Here is a 15603-nt window from a genome sequence, read left to right on the forward strand (position 1 = left end):
ATTCCTTTATTTTAGGCCCTCCCTTTCTCCCTCTCTTGTTTTCTCTGCCTCTTGGCTTTTTTGCACCAATTCATCTATAAAATCTAATATAGCATGCTTCCTTTCATTATGCTTAAATGTATCAGGTATTCTGTCAGCCTCCCTCCCTCCCCACTTCCCTCCTCCCTTCCTTCCTTTCTCCCTCCCTCCCTCCTTCCCTCATTCTCTTTCCCTTTTTCCTTTGCTCTTTCTCTTTCCTTCCTCCCTCTCTTCCTTTATTCTTTCCCTCTTCATCTCCTTGCCCCCCGGAGTCTTTCTGCTGTAGTCTGTATAGGTTGTTCTCTAAGTCTGTTCTTTCACTGTCATCCAAGGAATTTCCTTTAGTTCTCTTCTATGTTGAATCTCTTACTTTCAGATATATTTCTTCTTTCTTGGTATATGCCCTTATTTTGGAAAAGTGAAGAGTTTTCCAAAGAATGTGTAAGAATGGGTACATGGAAAGTCAGTTTTTGAAATCTTTCCTATCTGAAATGGCTTCATTCTACCTGTATACTTGAATGACAGTTTGGCTATGTATATAATTCTAGGTAGGAAATATTTTCCTCTAAAAATTTTAAAGATACTATTTTATTATCATTTAGTTTCCAGTGTTACCACTGAGAAATCTGAAGCCATTCCTATTGTATTTTACCTGTTTATAGTCTCTCTGGAAGCTTGTAGGAATTGAAAATCCCCACTGTTATGAAATGGCATGGTGATAGATGCTTGTAGGGATACTACCCACCCCACTACTGTCCTCTTCATTTTGAGGAGGCCTGCTAGGCCCTGTCAACCTGGAAATACTTCAATTCAGAGGACATTTTCCTTCTTCATTTTCTGGAATTCTGTTCATTCAGGTACTATCTACCTGGATCCTCTAATTTTTAAAAATACTTCTCTCTCCTTTTCCATCCCATGTTCTTTTGGTTCAGCTTAGTTCTCAAGTTAAATCTTTTGAACTTCCGCTTGAGTTTTTATCCTTCCATCATATTTCAACTTTCACGAGTCTCCTTTTTTATTGGTTTTCCTGTTGTTCTCTGAATTTTTTTGAAAAATAACACCTGTTTTATTCATGAATTTGATATCATTCTTATCGCTAATGAGTTCATCTATTTTTAAAGCATTATATTCTCTATTCTGTCTGCTTCCTGTATTCTCTTTGTTTCTTTATTTGTGAATCTTTCACATCAGAGGCTTTCCACATGTTGAGATGTTCGGTAGTTCCCGCACCAGGTACTGACAAGCTGAGTAGACATTCAACATCTTGCTGCCCACGTTCTTGGGGCCAAATGAGGGGAAAGGGCTGGATATCGTTTCCTCTAGTATGTAGGACTTTCCCGTGATATCTGTATTTTCATAGGGCCTCTCTCTCCCTCCATCCTGCCTGGTGCTCTTGAGTTCAGAGACACTCCAGAAAGCAAATTTCCAGGTTTTTTGCAAAACTGGGGAAGAAAAGTCGCCTGATTGCATGGGGTAGGTGAGGGAATCTGAGGTACTAACTCCTTTTTTGTTTTATGAGCTTTTCAACCAATCCTCTGGTTTAACTCTTCCAGCATTCTATGTCCACAGGTTCCTGGCACCTCTAATTCTTGAGTGTCGCTGTGATCCTGTGTCATAAATGTGCCTTCTTTTTCCTGGTCTACCATTCTCTCCTACATTTACTCTAGCTGTTTCTGCACTGCTTTTCAGTTACCACTCAACCATCAGTTTCCAAAACAGTAGTTAACTTTGTTTGCTTAGTCTCTTCTTTTTACCTTGAGGGTTTATGCCTTTTTATGACTTTTTGTCTTGTTCTGTCTTTGTTTCTTTACTGTCATTTTTAAAGTGGGATTTTGAGAAGAAGCAGAGATAAAAATACATATTCCATATACCTTATTTAAGCAGGAGTCCAGTTATCCTTTTTGTTCTTGACATATTTGATTAGTATTTGTCGTGCCTAAGAAAAAGAGGATTTTAACTTTTTATTCCTTATAGATATTAATTTTTGATTGTTTTATTCCTAGGATGCCTCATTGATGGACATGAATTCCTTCAGCCCTGTGATGCCAACATCCCCTTTATCAATGATAAACCAAGTCAAGTTTGAAGATGAGCCAGATTTGAAAGATCTTTTCATTACAGTTGATGAACCTGAAAGCCATGTTACTACAATTGAAACATTCATTACTTATAGGATTATTACTAAGGTAAGTATTTAATGAACATTTTCTTGAATATAGTTGCTTTTTTGAACTTTTGGAACTGCTTCTTGTTCACTTTGACACTCAACTTAGAGAATCTTAACTGAATTGACTTCTAGTTTTTCAGCCATTTTGAGTAAGACATTGCATCTTATCTGTCCTTCACTTGTTCTATATGAATTCAAATTAACCTGAGTACCAGTCACTTGTATTTTAGCAGTTGTGCTTATTAAAATAGGAACATTTTAGGTTTTTAGTTTAAAAATTATAAAGAAATATATTTGGAAAAGAAGAGCCTCAGTTTGCTAATAAAGAAAACAACTAGTTAAAAACATGATACAATATTTTGTGTTCACATTTCTTCTGAAGATTCCAAAAAAATAATTTCATTTGTTTTCCAAATAAGAGCAAATGGCCACTTTATCTTATATCAATATATGAAACACTGTTAGTTGTTTAATGATGCAAGGACAGATCTAGAATCTGAGTCTCCTGACTCCTAGGACAAGGCTCTGCAAAAAGACAGTTTACTCTGAAAAAGTAAAGAAAAACAAATAGTATAATCTTTTTTTAAAGTCCTTTGTGTAATAGCAGCCTTCAAGAATTCTATTTATAAGTTATAATATTTTGCTGATGAAGCCTCACTCTACATCTCTTGTAGTGCATCCCTTTTGTAGCTGCAAAGCTTTTGGACCCTGTTCATATAATCACTTCTTCCAGTGCAGCCTCCACACTGCTGCTAATTATGTTGCATAAAGATGTATATATCTGATCTCTTTACTCAGATTCTTAAGATCCTTCCCTGGCTCCTCACTTCCTACAGAACAAAGTGCAGACTCCTTTGTATGATATATAGAGAACTTCTCAGTCTGGGGCCAGCGTACCATATATGACTCACCTCTTACTCCCGACTTGTAATACCCCTGCTCTCCACTTGCATAGAACTACCTCTTTTATCTGAATATTCTAGGCTATTTCTTCCTCTCATGATTTTGCATATGCTTTTTCTTCTGTCTGGTATGCCCTTCCCACTTTCAGACAGAAGAGTTACTGTTTGTTTTTCAAGATATAATTCAAAATGATGCCCACCACCTCTGCCCCACGTGCTGAGTCCTCTTTCTTCTGTTTGCTCACAGTGTTCTAACTGAACTCTTAAAGAATGTAAGATACCACAGTCAGTGTAGCAAAGAAATCAAAAGCCTATATTTAGTCCTTCTAAGCCTCAGGGTTTTTTGTTTTTTAATTTATAAGACTGAAATGATAATAGAACCTGGTTCTGTAGAGTTGCTGTAAGAATTAAGTTAGGATAACTAATCAATGTAAAACACTTAGCAAAGTACCTAACATATAATAAGTATTCAGTAATTGACACCTACCTGTGTGTAGGTCACTAACTGTGTGTTTATTTGTATTTATTCCCAATGAGTCTGTGAGCTTCTCAAGGAAGGTAATTGTATCTTAAGTTATCCATAATTCTAAACACAATCCTTGGGATATAGCAAGTTAGCAATTTAACCTTTCGGTGAGTGAGTGAGTGAAGAAATTTATAGTATCATAGTCATATCAAGATGCTGTAGAGCAAGACAGCATGGAGTTGAATCTTGATCGCCCCCCTTCCTTGCTATTTAATTAACCTCTCTATGCTTAGTTTCCTCATTTGTAAATTAGATAACAGTACTAACCTCGTATGGTCTTTGTGAATATTTAGTGTGTTAATACAGACACACTGCTAAGAATAGAGCCAGATTTCTCCTGTTACTACTGTTATAATCATCCATTTTCATTACCCTTTCTAGCAAAGATTTTGTGAAACTGAATTATTTTCCCCTCATTTGTTTCTTTCAGAAAGACACTTTATAAAACACCCTATGGATTTCATTCTAATCATAGACATACAGTTCTTATGAGTTATCCATATTACATCATATTTTAAATGTACTGCTCTTGTAGTAGTAGTAGTAATAGTGATAGTGATAACATTATAGTGTGTTAAACTAACTTTTATTGTGGGACTAATTTGTGCCAGGCAATGTTCTAACCACTTTATATGTTTTAACTCATCTGAAGCTCACAACAATCTGGATCTTATGATTTACCCTCATTTTGTGAATGAGCCCACTGAAACTCAAAACTTGCCAAAGGTTATACAACACAGTCATTGGCACACAGTACCCGTGTGCCACGAGTACTGAAGCCCGTGTGCCTAGAGGCCATGCTCCACAAGAGAAGCCATTGCAATGAGAAGCCTGCACACCGCAGCAAAGAGTAGACCCCGCTCGCCGCAACTAGAGAAAGCACGCGCGCAGCAACGAAGACCCAATGCAGCCAAATATAAATAAATAAATAAATAAATATTAAAAAATTTTACATTCATGGACACCAAGATTATGAGGATAAATGCAGGAGGAGCTTCCAGATGGCAGAGGAGTAAGACGTGCAGATCACCTTCCTCCCCAGAAATACATCTACATGTGGAACAACTCCTACAGAACACCTACTGAATGCTGGCAGAAGACCTCAGAACTCCCAAAAGGCAAGAAACTCCCCACGTACCTGGGTAGGGCAAAATTAAAAAGAAAAAACAGAGACAAAAGAATAGGGATGGGACCTGCACCAGTGGGAGGGAGCTGTGAAGGAGGAAAAGTTTCCACTTTCCAAACTAGGGAGGCCCTTTGCGGGCGGAGACTGCCGGTGGCGGAGGGGGGAAGCTTTGGAGCCACAGAGGAGAGTGCAGCCACAGGGGTGCGGAGGGCAAAGCGGAGAGATTCCCACACAGAGGATCGGTGCTGACCAGCACTCACCAGCCCGAGAGGCTTGTCTGTTCACCCGCCGGGGTGGGCAGGCACTGGGAGCTGAGGCTCGGGCTTCGAAGGTCAGATCCCAGGGAGAGGACTGGGGTTGGCTGCGTGAACACAGCCTGAAGGGGGCCAGTGCACCCCAGCTAGCCCGGAGGGAGTCCGGGAAAAGGTCTGGAGCTGTCGAAGAGGCAGGAGACTTTTTCTTGCCTCTTTGTTTCCTGGTGCATGAGGAGAGGGGATTAAGAGCACTGCCTAAACGAGCTCCAGAGATGGGCGCAAGCCACAGCTAACAACGCGGACCCCAGAGACCGGCATGAATGCTAAGTCTGCTGCTGCAGCCACCAAGAAGCTTGTGTGAAAGCACAGGTCACTATCCACACCTCCCCTCCCGGGAGCCTGTGCAGCCCGCCACTGGCAGGGTCCCGTGACCCAGGGACAACTTCCCTGGGAGAACACACGGCACCTCAGGCTGTTGTAATGTTACACTGGCCTCTGCCGCCACAGGCTTACCCCACACTCTGTACCCCTCCCTCCCCCTGTCCTGAGTGAGCCAGAGTCCATGAATCAGCTGCTCCTTTAACTCTGTCCTGTCTGAGCGAAGAACAGACACCCTCAGGTGACCTACACGCAGAGACGGGGCCAAATCCAAAACTGAACCCCAGGAGCTGTGAGAACAAAGAAGAGAAAGGGAAATCTCTCCCAGCAGCCTCAGGAGCAGCAGACTAAATCTCCACAATCAACTGGATGTACCCTGCGTCTGTGGAATACCTGAGTAGACAACAAATTATCCCAAATTGAGGACGTGGACTTTGGGAGCAACGATATATATATATTTTTTTTTTTCCATTTTTCTCTTTTTGTGAGTGTGTATGTGTATGTTTCTGTATGTGATTTTGTCTGTATAGCTTTGCTTTTACCATTTGTCCTAGGATTCTGTCTGTCCGTTTTTTGTTTGTTTGGTTTTTTTAGTATCGTTTTTAGCTCCTGTTATCATTGGTAGATTTGTTTTTTGCTTTGGTTCCTCTCCTCTTTCTTCTTTTTTTATTACTTTAAAAAATTTTTAATTATTTTTTATTTTAATAACTTTCTTATTTTATTTTATTTCATTTTATCTTCTTTCTTTCTTTCTTTCTTTTCTCCCTTTTATTCTGAGCCATGTGGATGACAGGCTTTTGATGCTCCAGCCAGGCATCAGGGCTCTGCCTCTGAGGTGGAAGAGACAAGTTCAGGACACTGGTCCACAAGAGACCTCCCAGCTCCACGTAATATCAAACGGTGAAAATCTCCCAGAGATCTCCATCTCAACACCAAGACCCAGCTCCACTCAACGACCAGCAAGCTACAGTGCTGGACACCCTATGCCAAACAACTAGCAAGACAGGAACACAACCCCACCCATTAGCAGAGAGGCTGCCTAAAATATTAAGGCCACAGACAGCCCAAAACACACCACCAGACGTGGACCTGTCCACCAGAACGACAAGATCCAGCCTCATCCACCAGAACACAGGCACTAGTCCCCTCGACCAGGAAGCCTACACAACCCACTGAACCAACCTTAGCCACTAGGGGCAAAACCCCAAAACAACAGGAACTACAAACCTACAGCCTGTGAAAAGGAGACCCCAAACATAGTAAGTTAAGCAAAATGAGAAGACAGAGAAACACACAGCAGATGAAGGAGCAAGGCAAAAACCCACCAGACCAAACAAATGAAGAGGAAATAGGCAGTCTACCTGAAAAAGAATTCAAAATAATGATCGTAAAGATGAACCAAAATCTTGGAAATAGAATGGAGAAAATACAAGAAACGTTTAACAAAGACCTAGAAGAACTAAAGAACAAACAAACAGTATGAACAACACAATAAATGAAATTAAAAGTTCACTGAAGGGATCAATAGCAGAATAACTGAGGCAGAGGAACGGATAAATGACCTGGAAGATAAAATAGTGGAAATAACTACTGCAGAGCAGAATAAAGAAAAAAGAATGAAAAGAATTGAGGAAAGTCTCAGAGACCTCTGGGACAACATTAAGCACACCAACATTTGAATTATAGGGGTCCCAGAAGAAAAAGAGAAAAAGAAAGGGACTGAGAAAATATTTGAAGAGATTATAGTTGAAAACTTCCCTAATATGGTAAAGGAAATAGTTAATCAAGTCCAGGAAGCACAGAGAATCCCATACAGGATAAATCCAAGGAGAAACATGCCAAGACACATATTAAGCAAACTATCAAAAATTAAATACAGCAAGGGAAAACCAACAAATAACTCAGAAGGGAATCCCCATAAGGTTAACAGCTGATCTTTCAGCAGAAACTCTGCAAGCCAGAAGGGCGTGGAAGGACATATTTAAAGTGATGAAGGGGAAAAACCTACAACCAAGATTACTCTACCCAGCAAGGATCTCATTCAGATTTAATGGAGAAATTAAAACCTTTACAGAGAAGCAAAACTTAAGAGGGTTCAGCACCACCAAACCAGCTTTACAACAAATGCTAAAGGAACTTCTGTAGGCAGGAAACACGAGAGAAGGAAAAGACCTACCATAACAAACCCAAAACAATTAAGAAAATGGTAATAGGAACATACATATCGATAACCACCTTAAATGTAAATGGATTAAATGCTCCAACCAAAAGACATAGACTGGCTGAATGGATAAAAAAACAAGACACGTATATACGCTGTCCACAAGAGACCCACTTCAGACCTAGGGACACATACAGACTGAGGGTGAGGGGATGGAAAAAGATATTCCATGTAAATGGAAATCAAAAGAAAGCTGGAGTAGCAATTCTCATATCAGACAATATAGACTTTAAAAAAAAGACTATTACAATAGATAGGAAGCATACTACATAATGATCAAGCGATCAATCCAAGAAGAAGATAAAACAATTGTAAATATTTATGCACCCAACATAGGAGCACCTCAATACATAAGGAAAATACTAACAGCCATAAAAGGGGAAATTGACAGTAACACAATCATAGTAGGAGACGTTAACATCCCTGTTTCACCAATGGACAGATCATCCAAAATGAAAATAAATGAGGAAACACAAGCTTTAAATGATACATTAGACAAGATGGACTTAATTGATATTTATAGGACATTCTATCCAAACACAGCAGAATATTTCTTCTCAAGTGCTCATGGAACATTCTCCAGGATAGATCATATCTTGGGTCACAAATCAAGCCTTGGTAAATTTAAGAAAATTTAAATTGTATCAAGTATCTTTTCCGACTGCAACACTATCAGACTAGATATCAGTTACAGGAAAAAATCTGTAAAAAAATACAAACACATTGAGGCTAAACAGTACACTACTTAATAACCATGAGATCACTGAAGAAATCAAAAAATACCTAGAAACAAATGACAATGAAAACACGACAACCCAAAACCTATGGGATGCAGCAAAAGCAGCTCTAAGAGGGAAGTTTATAGCAATACAATCCTACCTTAAGAAACAAGAAACGTCTCAAATAAAGAAGCTAATCTTACACCTAAAGCAATTAGAGAAAGAAGAACAAAAAATCCCTAAAGTTAGCAGAAGGAAAGAAATCATAAAGATCAGATGAGAAATAAATGAAAAAGAAATGAAGGAAATGATAGCAAAGATCAATAAAACTATAAGCTGGTTCTTTGAGAAGATAAACAAAATTGATAAATCATTAGCCAGACTCATAAGAAAAAAAGGGAGAAGACTCAGATCAATAGAATTGGAAATGAAAATGGAGATGTAACAACTGACACTGCAGAAATACAAAGGATCATGAGAGATTACTACAAGCAACTATATGCCAATAAAATGGACAACCTGGAAGAAATGGAAATTTCTTAGAAACGCACAACCTTCTGAGACTGAACCAGGAAGAAATAGAAAATATGAACAGACCAATCACAAGCACTGAAGTTGAAACTGTGATTTAAAATCTTCCAACAAATAAAAGCCCAGGACCAGATGGCTTCACAGGTGAATTCGATCAAACATTTAGAGAAGAGTTAACACCTATCCTTCTCAAACTCTTCCAAAATATAGCAGAGGGAGGAACACTCCCAAACTCATTCTACGAGGCCACCATCACTCTGATACCAAAAACAGACAAAGATGTCACAAAGAAAGAAAACTGTAGGCTAATATCACTGATGAACATAGATGCAAAAATCCTCAACAGAATACTGGCAAACAGAATCCAAGAGCACATTAAAAGGATCATACACCATGATGAAGTGGGTTTTCTCCCAGCAATGCACGGATTCTTCAGTATACGTAAATCAATCAATGTGATACACCATATTAACAAATTGAAGGAGAAAAACCATATGATCATCTCAGTAAATGCAGAGAAAGCTTTTGACAAAATTCAATACCCATTTATGATAAAAATCCTCCAGAAAGTAGTCATAGAGGGAACTTACCTCACCATAATAAAGGCCATATATGACAAACCTACGGCCAGCATCATTCTCAATGGTGAAAAACTGAAACCATTTTCACTAAGATCAGGAGCAAGACAAGGTTGCCCACTCTCACCACTATTATTCAAAATAGTTTTGGAAGTCTTAGCCATAACAATCAGAGAAGAAAAAGAAATAAAAGGAATCCAAATTGGAAAAGAAGTAAAGCTGTCTCTGTTTTCAGATGACATGATAGTACACATAGAGACTCCTAAAGATGCTGCCAGAAAACTACTAGAGCTAGTCAATGAATTTGGTAAAGTAGCAGGATACAAAATTAACGCACAGAAATCTCTTCCATTCCTATACACTAATGATGAAAAATCTGAGGGTAAAATTAAGAAAACACTCCCGGGCTTCCCTGGTGGCGCTGTGGTTGAGAGTCCGCCTGCCGATGCAGGGGACACGGGTGTATGCCCCGGTCCGGAAGGATCCCACATGCCGCGGAGTGGCTAGGCCCGTAAGCTATGGCCGCTGAGCTTGCGGGTCTTGAGCCTGTGCTCCGCAATGGGAGAGGCCACAACAGTGAGAGGCCTGCGTACCGCAAAAAGAAGAAAAAAAAAAAAAGAAAACACTCCCATTTACCACTGCAGCAAAAAGAATAAAATACCTAGGAAGAAATGTACCTTAGGAGAGAAAAGACCTATATGTAGAAAAGTATAAGACACTGATGAAAGAAATTAAAGATGATACAAACAGATGGAGAGATATACCATCTGTTTGATATACCATGTTCTTGGATTGGAAGAATCAACATTGTGAAAATGACTCTACTACCCAAAGCAATGTAAAGATTCAATGCAATCCCTATCAAACTACCACTGGCATTTTTCACAGAACTAGAACAAAAAATTTCACAATTTGTATGGAAACACAAAAGACCCCAAATAGCCAAAGCAATCTTGAGAAAGAAAAATGAAGCTGCAGGAATCAGGCTCTCTGACTTCAGACTATACTACAAAGCTACAGTAATCTAGACAGTGTGGTACTGGCACAAAAACAGAAATATAGATCAGTGGAACAGGATAGGAAGCCCAGAGATAAACCCACACACATATGGTCACCTTATCTTTGATAAAGGAGGCAAGAATATGCAGTGGAGAAAAGACAGCCTCTTCAATAAGTGTTGCTGGGAAAACTGGACAGGTACATGTAAAAGAATGAAATTAGAACACGCCCTAACACCATACACAAAAATAAACTCAAAATGGATTAAAGACCTAAATGTAAGGCTAGACACTATAAAACTCGTAGAGGAAAACATAGGCAGAACACTCTATGACATAAATCACAGCAAGATCCTTTTTGACCCACCTCCTAGAGAAATGGAAATAAAAACAAAAATAAATAAATGGGACCTAATGAAACTTAAAAGCTTTTGCACAGCAAAGGAAACCATAAATAAGATGAAAAGACAACCCTCAGAATGGGAGAAAATATTTGCAAATGAAGCGACTGACAAAGGATCAATTTCCAAAATTTACAAGCAGCTCATGCAGCTCAATGTCAAAAAAACAAACAACCCAATCCAAAAATGGGCAGAAGACCTAAATAGATATTTCTCCAAAGAAGGTATCCAGATTGCCAACAAACACGTGAAAGAATGCTCATCATCATTAATCAGTATAGAAATGCAAATCAAAACTACAATGAGATATCATCTCCCACCGGTCAGAATGGCCATCATCAAAAAATCTACAAACAATAAATGCTGGAGAGGGTGTGGAGAAAAGGAAACCCTCTTGAACTGTTGGTGGGAATGTAAATTGATACAGGCACTGTGGAGAACAGTATGGAGGTTCCTTAGAAAACTAAAAATAGAATTACTGTATGACCCAGAAATCCCACTATTGGGCATATACCCTGAGAAAACCATAATTCAAAGAGAGTCGTGTACCACAATGTTCATTGCAGCTCTATTTACAATAGCCAGGACATGGAAGCATCCATTGACAGATGAATGGATAAAGAAGATGTGGCACATATATACAATGGAATATTACTCAGCCATAAAAGGAACGAATTTGAGTTATTTGTAGTGAGGTGGATGGACATAGAGTCTGTCATACAGAGTGAAATACGTCAGAAAGAGAAAAACAAATAGCATATGCTAACACATATCTATGGAATCTAAAAAACAAACAAAAAACAATGGTCATGAAGAACCTAGGGGCAAGACTGGAATAAAGATGCAGACCTACTGGAGAGTGAACTTGAGGATATGGGGAGGGGGAAGGGTAAGCTGCCACAAAGTGAGAGAGTGGCATGGACATATATACACTACCAAATGTAAAATAGATAGCTAGTGGGAAGCAGCCACATAGCACAGGGAGATCAGCTCAGTGCTTTGTGACCACCTAGAGGGGTAGGATAGGGAGGGTGGGAGGGAGGGAGATGCAAGAGGGAAGAGGTATGGGGATATATGTATATTTATAACTGATACACTTTGTTATAAAGTAGAAACTAACACACCATTGTAAAGCAATTATACTCCAATAAAGATGTTAAAAGTAATAATAAAATAAAAAATAAAGATACATATTCATAAAAAAGAAGGATAAATGCACATGCTCATATACCTACATGTACACTGGCAATCTCCTACTTAGAAATACTTAAGGGTGACCCGATTGTAAATAATTATATCAGGAAGCCCACATTCCTGGCATCTGTTCCCCTTATGGGAAATGATCCTTTACTCTCCAGGTTAGAATATCTGAGGTGAGTGCTCTAACGAAGTACTTTCTGTTTCAGAGATTAGAGATTTGCCTTGACCTAGGACATGTAGGAGTAAGAACTCAGAGGTTTAATAAGGGTCTGTCCTCTCACATCCTCATCATGAAGACAAACTCATCAATGCCTGCCAGTATGTAATTGTGGGTTAAAGTGTATTCTTGATTCTGAGATTCATTTTCCCTCAAAAACAATTTTCTAAATCCTCCAATTTAGAGTAACTGTTTGCCCTTGACCAAAGGTCAGTATTTGTTAAATAAATGCATTTTGAGGTATAGATCACATGAGTCCATTAGTCCTAAACTTCAAGTATGCAAGCTCTTATGGTCAGACATGAAACACCATTTACAATTTACTTTCCATGGGAAACTGTATTCTAGATTAGAAGATAGAGATAAAACTTCCAAACAGTAGGAATAACAGCGTTTGATGATAAATTTCCAACTTAGAAAGAACTTGTGTTCTAAAAAGTTATTTTGGAGCAGAAATAATATATAACTTATAACTCTTTAGAAGCCCAATGAAGTCTTAGAGTAGGAAGAAAGAATGCACTGTCCTTAAGATTTGTACTTATCCTCTGTTTTCTTCTGTTATTGTAGTATGTTAGGGAACTCCTCTTTTAAGTCAGTGGCAGGGTGATGAGGACGGAATCAACCAATTATTTGACTTGATTTTATATCTTTCTGTTCCTGGAATTTATACAAGTTTCTTTTGTGTTTACTTGAAGTTTTGGGAATTCTTGAAGACATGTAAAGCTCTATCTTACTTTAACTTCCCAGTGTTTGAGTGTTTTTATTGTTAGTTATGCCATTTTATTTTCTTGGAAATGGGTAGTGAACCTATACGTATGTGCCAGGTATGAGGAGGTATCAGTAAGTGTTGTTTAATGAGTGACTCTAAACATGTTTTGTGTGCATATGTATGTATGCATGTTTATGTATTTGCATATATATATACACATACCAACTTGTATATATATTTGTTAAACTGTGTTTCTACTAGATTTAGTTTGCCTATTTTTACCATTTCCACAACTTGTACCATTTGGCATAATAGTTAGATTTTGTAGTGTTTTTTGAACATGTAGTTCCTTAGACTTCCGCATCTCATTTACCTCCACTTTTTCCCGCTAAAAAGGGAATGTTTTGCTAAGATATATTTTATGATATTCTAAACATTCATTTTAAAAGAATAAACTTTGTCAAGTATAGCTTTTGTGAGCCTTATTTTATAACAATTAAGATTGCATCTTATTTTGACTTGAACTGCTTAATTTTACAATTGTGTTCGTCTGTGTGGGTGATTGATATTTCTGGTGAATGTGAAATATGTAATGTGTTATTTATTCCATGTTTACTTCTCCAGGAAAATCTCAAACTTAATATTACTGTGTATAATTTTTTAAAAAATTATATAAATGACTTTTTTTCTTATGATAGGTGAGGGCGCATTATCTAAGCTATTTTTGTATCTGGCTTGGAATTCAGGTAATAGAAGTGAGGTTGGTATTTTACCCATGTTCTTCTTGTCATGTGTGTTGGAATAGATTTTTAGTTTGTTAAGAACAGATATTTTAATGTATTTGCTTAGTTTTTAGGAGTTTAGGCATATAGCTCAGAATTCCTTGAGAAATGATAGGAAGATTTTCTTTTCACGTTAAATTTCCATTAATGACATTTTTAAAAAGCAGTAAAATCACTCTGTATAATGTTAGAATTTTCAAATACTAAAAGCAAATTTTATTAAAGCAATTCATTTGAGCAAATTCCAGGAAAACATTTTTTTCTCAGTTATGTTCAGGTTATTTTCCAAGTTGCAAAAATAGGACTTTCCTCAAATTCTGAATTCTGATCATCTTGAAAAATGAAATATATTTGAAACCTAAATTCAGAACACACTTTCTTGTTAGCAAGAAAGTCATGCCAAAGATAATAGTAGTTAAAATCTTGTGGAAGACAGATGGTTGCTCTAAGACAGATTTTTTTCAGTTTGGATTTTAAATTTGAGCATGATGTTTGCTTTCTTTCTGGGAATACTGGAAAGTTTGCTTTGTTTCATCTGCTACATGAATTGATGTCTGCAAAAAAAAAAAAAAAAAAGACAGGCTGACAAACACTGAATAATTAGAATTTGTTAGTTTTTCTTAGAGACCCATTTATTTCAGAATGTCTAAAATAACATTAGGCAAATGTCTTCTGTCTTATATTGCATGTGCTGTTATTTTCTCCTACTTTCTTCAGACGTCTCGTGGGGAATTTGACTCCAGTGAATTTGAAGTTAGGAGACGTTATCAAGATTTCCTTTGGTTGAAAGAAAGACTTGAAGAAGCACACCCCACTCTGATTATTCCAGTAAGTTTACATTTTTTTTTTCACAGAATAACTGCCATTTTGTCTTGTGAATCGTTAGAATGCCTAACACCCAATTTCAGACCTTTTAATTCAGTATAATTCATTTATCTTAGGAACATTTGTTTTTAAACTTTTCAATCTATGTACAGATTTGTTTTTTTAAAGTATTGTAATGTGTTAAGATTTTAGTGTTTGGCTCTAGCGTTGTGAATTTTGAAAAATTATTTTTATAAGAAATGATCACACGTTCAAATAATCTTCCAAAAAGAAAAAGTGTAGAATTCCTTATAATCCTGTGCCACATAATGTTCAGATACCTTTTTAAATTTTTTTGCCCTAGCCATTGCCAGAAAAGTTTATAGTGAAAGGAATGGTGGAACGCTTTAACGATGACTTCATTGAGACACGCAGGAAGGCATTGCATAAATTTTTGAACCGAATTGCTGATCATCCAACTCTAACATTTAATGAAGACTTTAAAGTTTTTCTTACTGCACAAGCTTGGGTAAAGGATTTTAATTTATACTCATATAATCCTTTAGTATCTATACGTGTAGTAGGTTGTATGCTTTCTCTTATTTACCTTTATAAATCAGGTAAGAGTGGCCTCGAATTAAGATGTGTTTTTAAACATTGGAGAGAGATCCTTTAGATACAACCCTGTGTCAGGTCTACGTATAAACATTATGAAAATCTTGTACCTTTCTCACATATACATCCTCATATTTCTCTTGGTAGCTGGATTTTTTTTTTAATGCCTGGGTACTCCTTGCATATATTGCCAATACTGAAAATATATAAACATTTAAAAATTGACACTGTTTTGAGTAGTAATTAGTCAGGGCTTTTCAAGTTAGGATAAAAGATTTTATTAAATAGATGGATGGAGAGATAGGTAAATAATATAATTTCCTTACTTTCCCTTCAATTACCTAATTGAAGGGGGTCTAATTTCTAATACAGAAACCTTATATATTCCTTTTCTTTTATTCTATGAAGATGTAACTCACCAAGAAAGATGACAGGTAGAACAACGGTCAGTATTAAA

At 37.4% G+C, this 15603-nt stretch overlaps 1 protein-coding gene across 5 annotated transcripts in view; it reads left to right on the forward strand.

Moving 5' to 3' along the window:
• The window catches only part of SNX7 (sorting nexin 7), a 98240-nt gene that overhangs the window by 22701 nt on the left and 59936 nt on the right, over positions 1-15603 (forward strand). For 2 of the 5 annotated variants that reach the window (XM_060026081.1, XM_060026097.1), the window contains exons 2-5: positions 2022-2204; positions 13644-13691; positions 14445-14555; positions 14896-15060. In XM_060026081.1, coding sequence (XP_059882064.1) covers positions 2022-2204; positions 13644-13691; positions 14445-14555; positions 14896-15060 — 507 coding nt within the window. The remainder of the gene's footprint in view (positions 1-2021; positions 2205-13643; positions 13692-14444; positions 14556-14895; positions 15061-15603) is intronic. The other 3 variants (XM_060026105.1, XM_060026090.1, XM_060026112.1) reach the window with 3 other exon arrangements.

The sequence above is a fragment of the Delphinus delphis genome, chromosome 1 (assembly GCF_949987515.2).
Source record: "Delphinus delphis chromosome 1, mDelDel1.2, whole genome shotgun sequence".
Classification (NCBI taxonomy): Eukaryota; Metazoa; Chordata; class Mammalia; order Artiodactyla; family Delphinidae; genus Delphinus; species Delphinus delphis.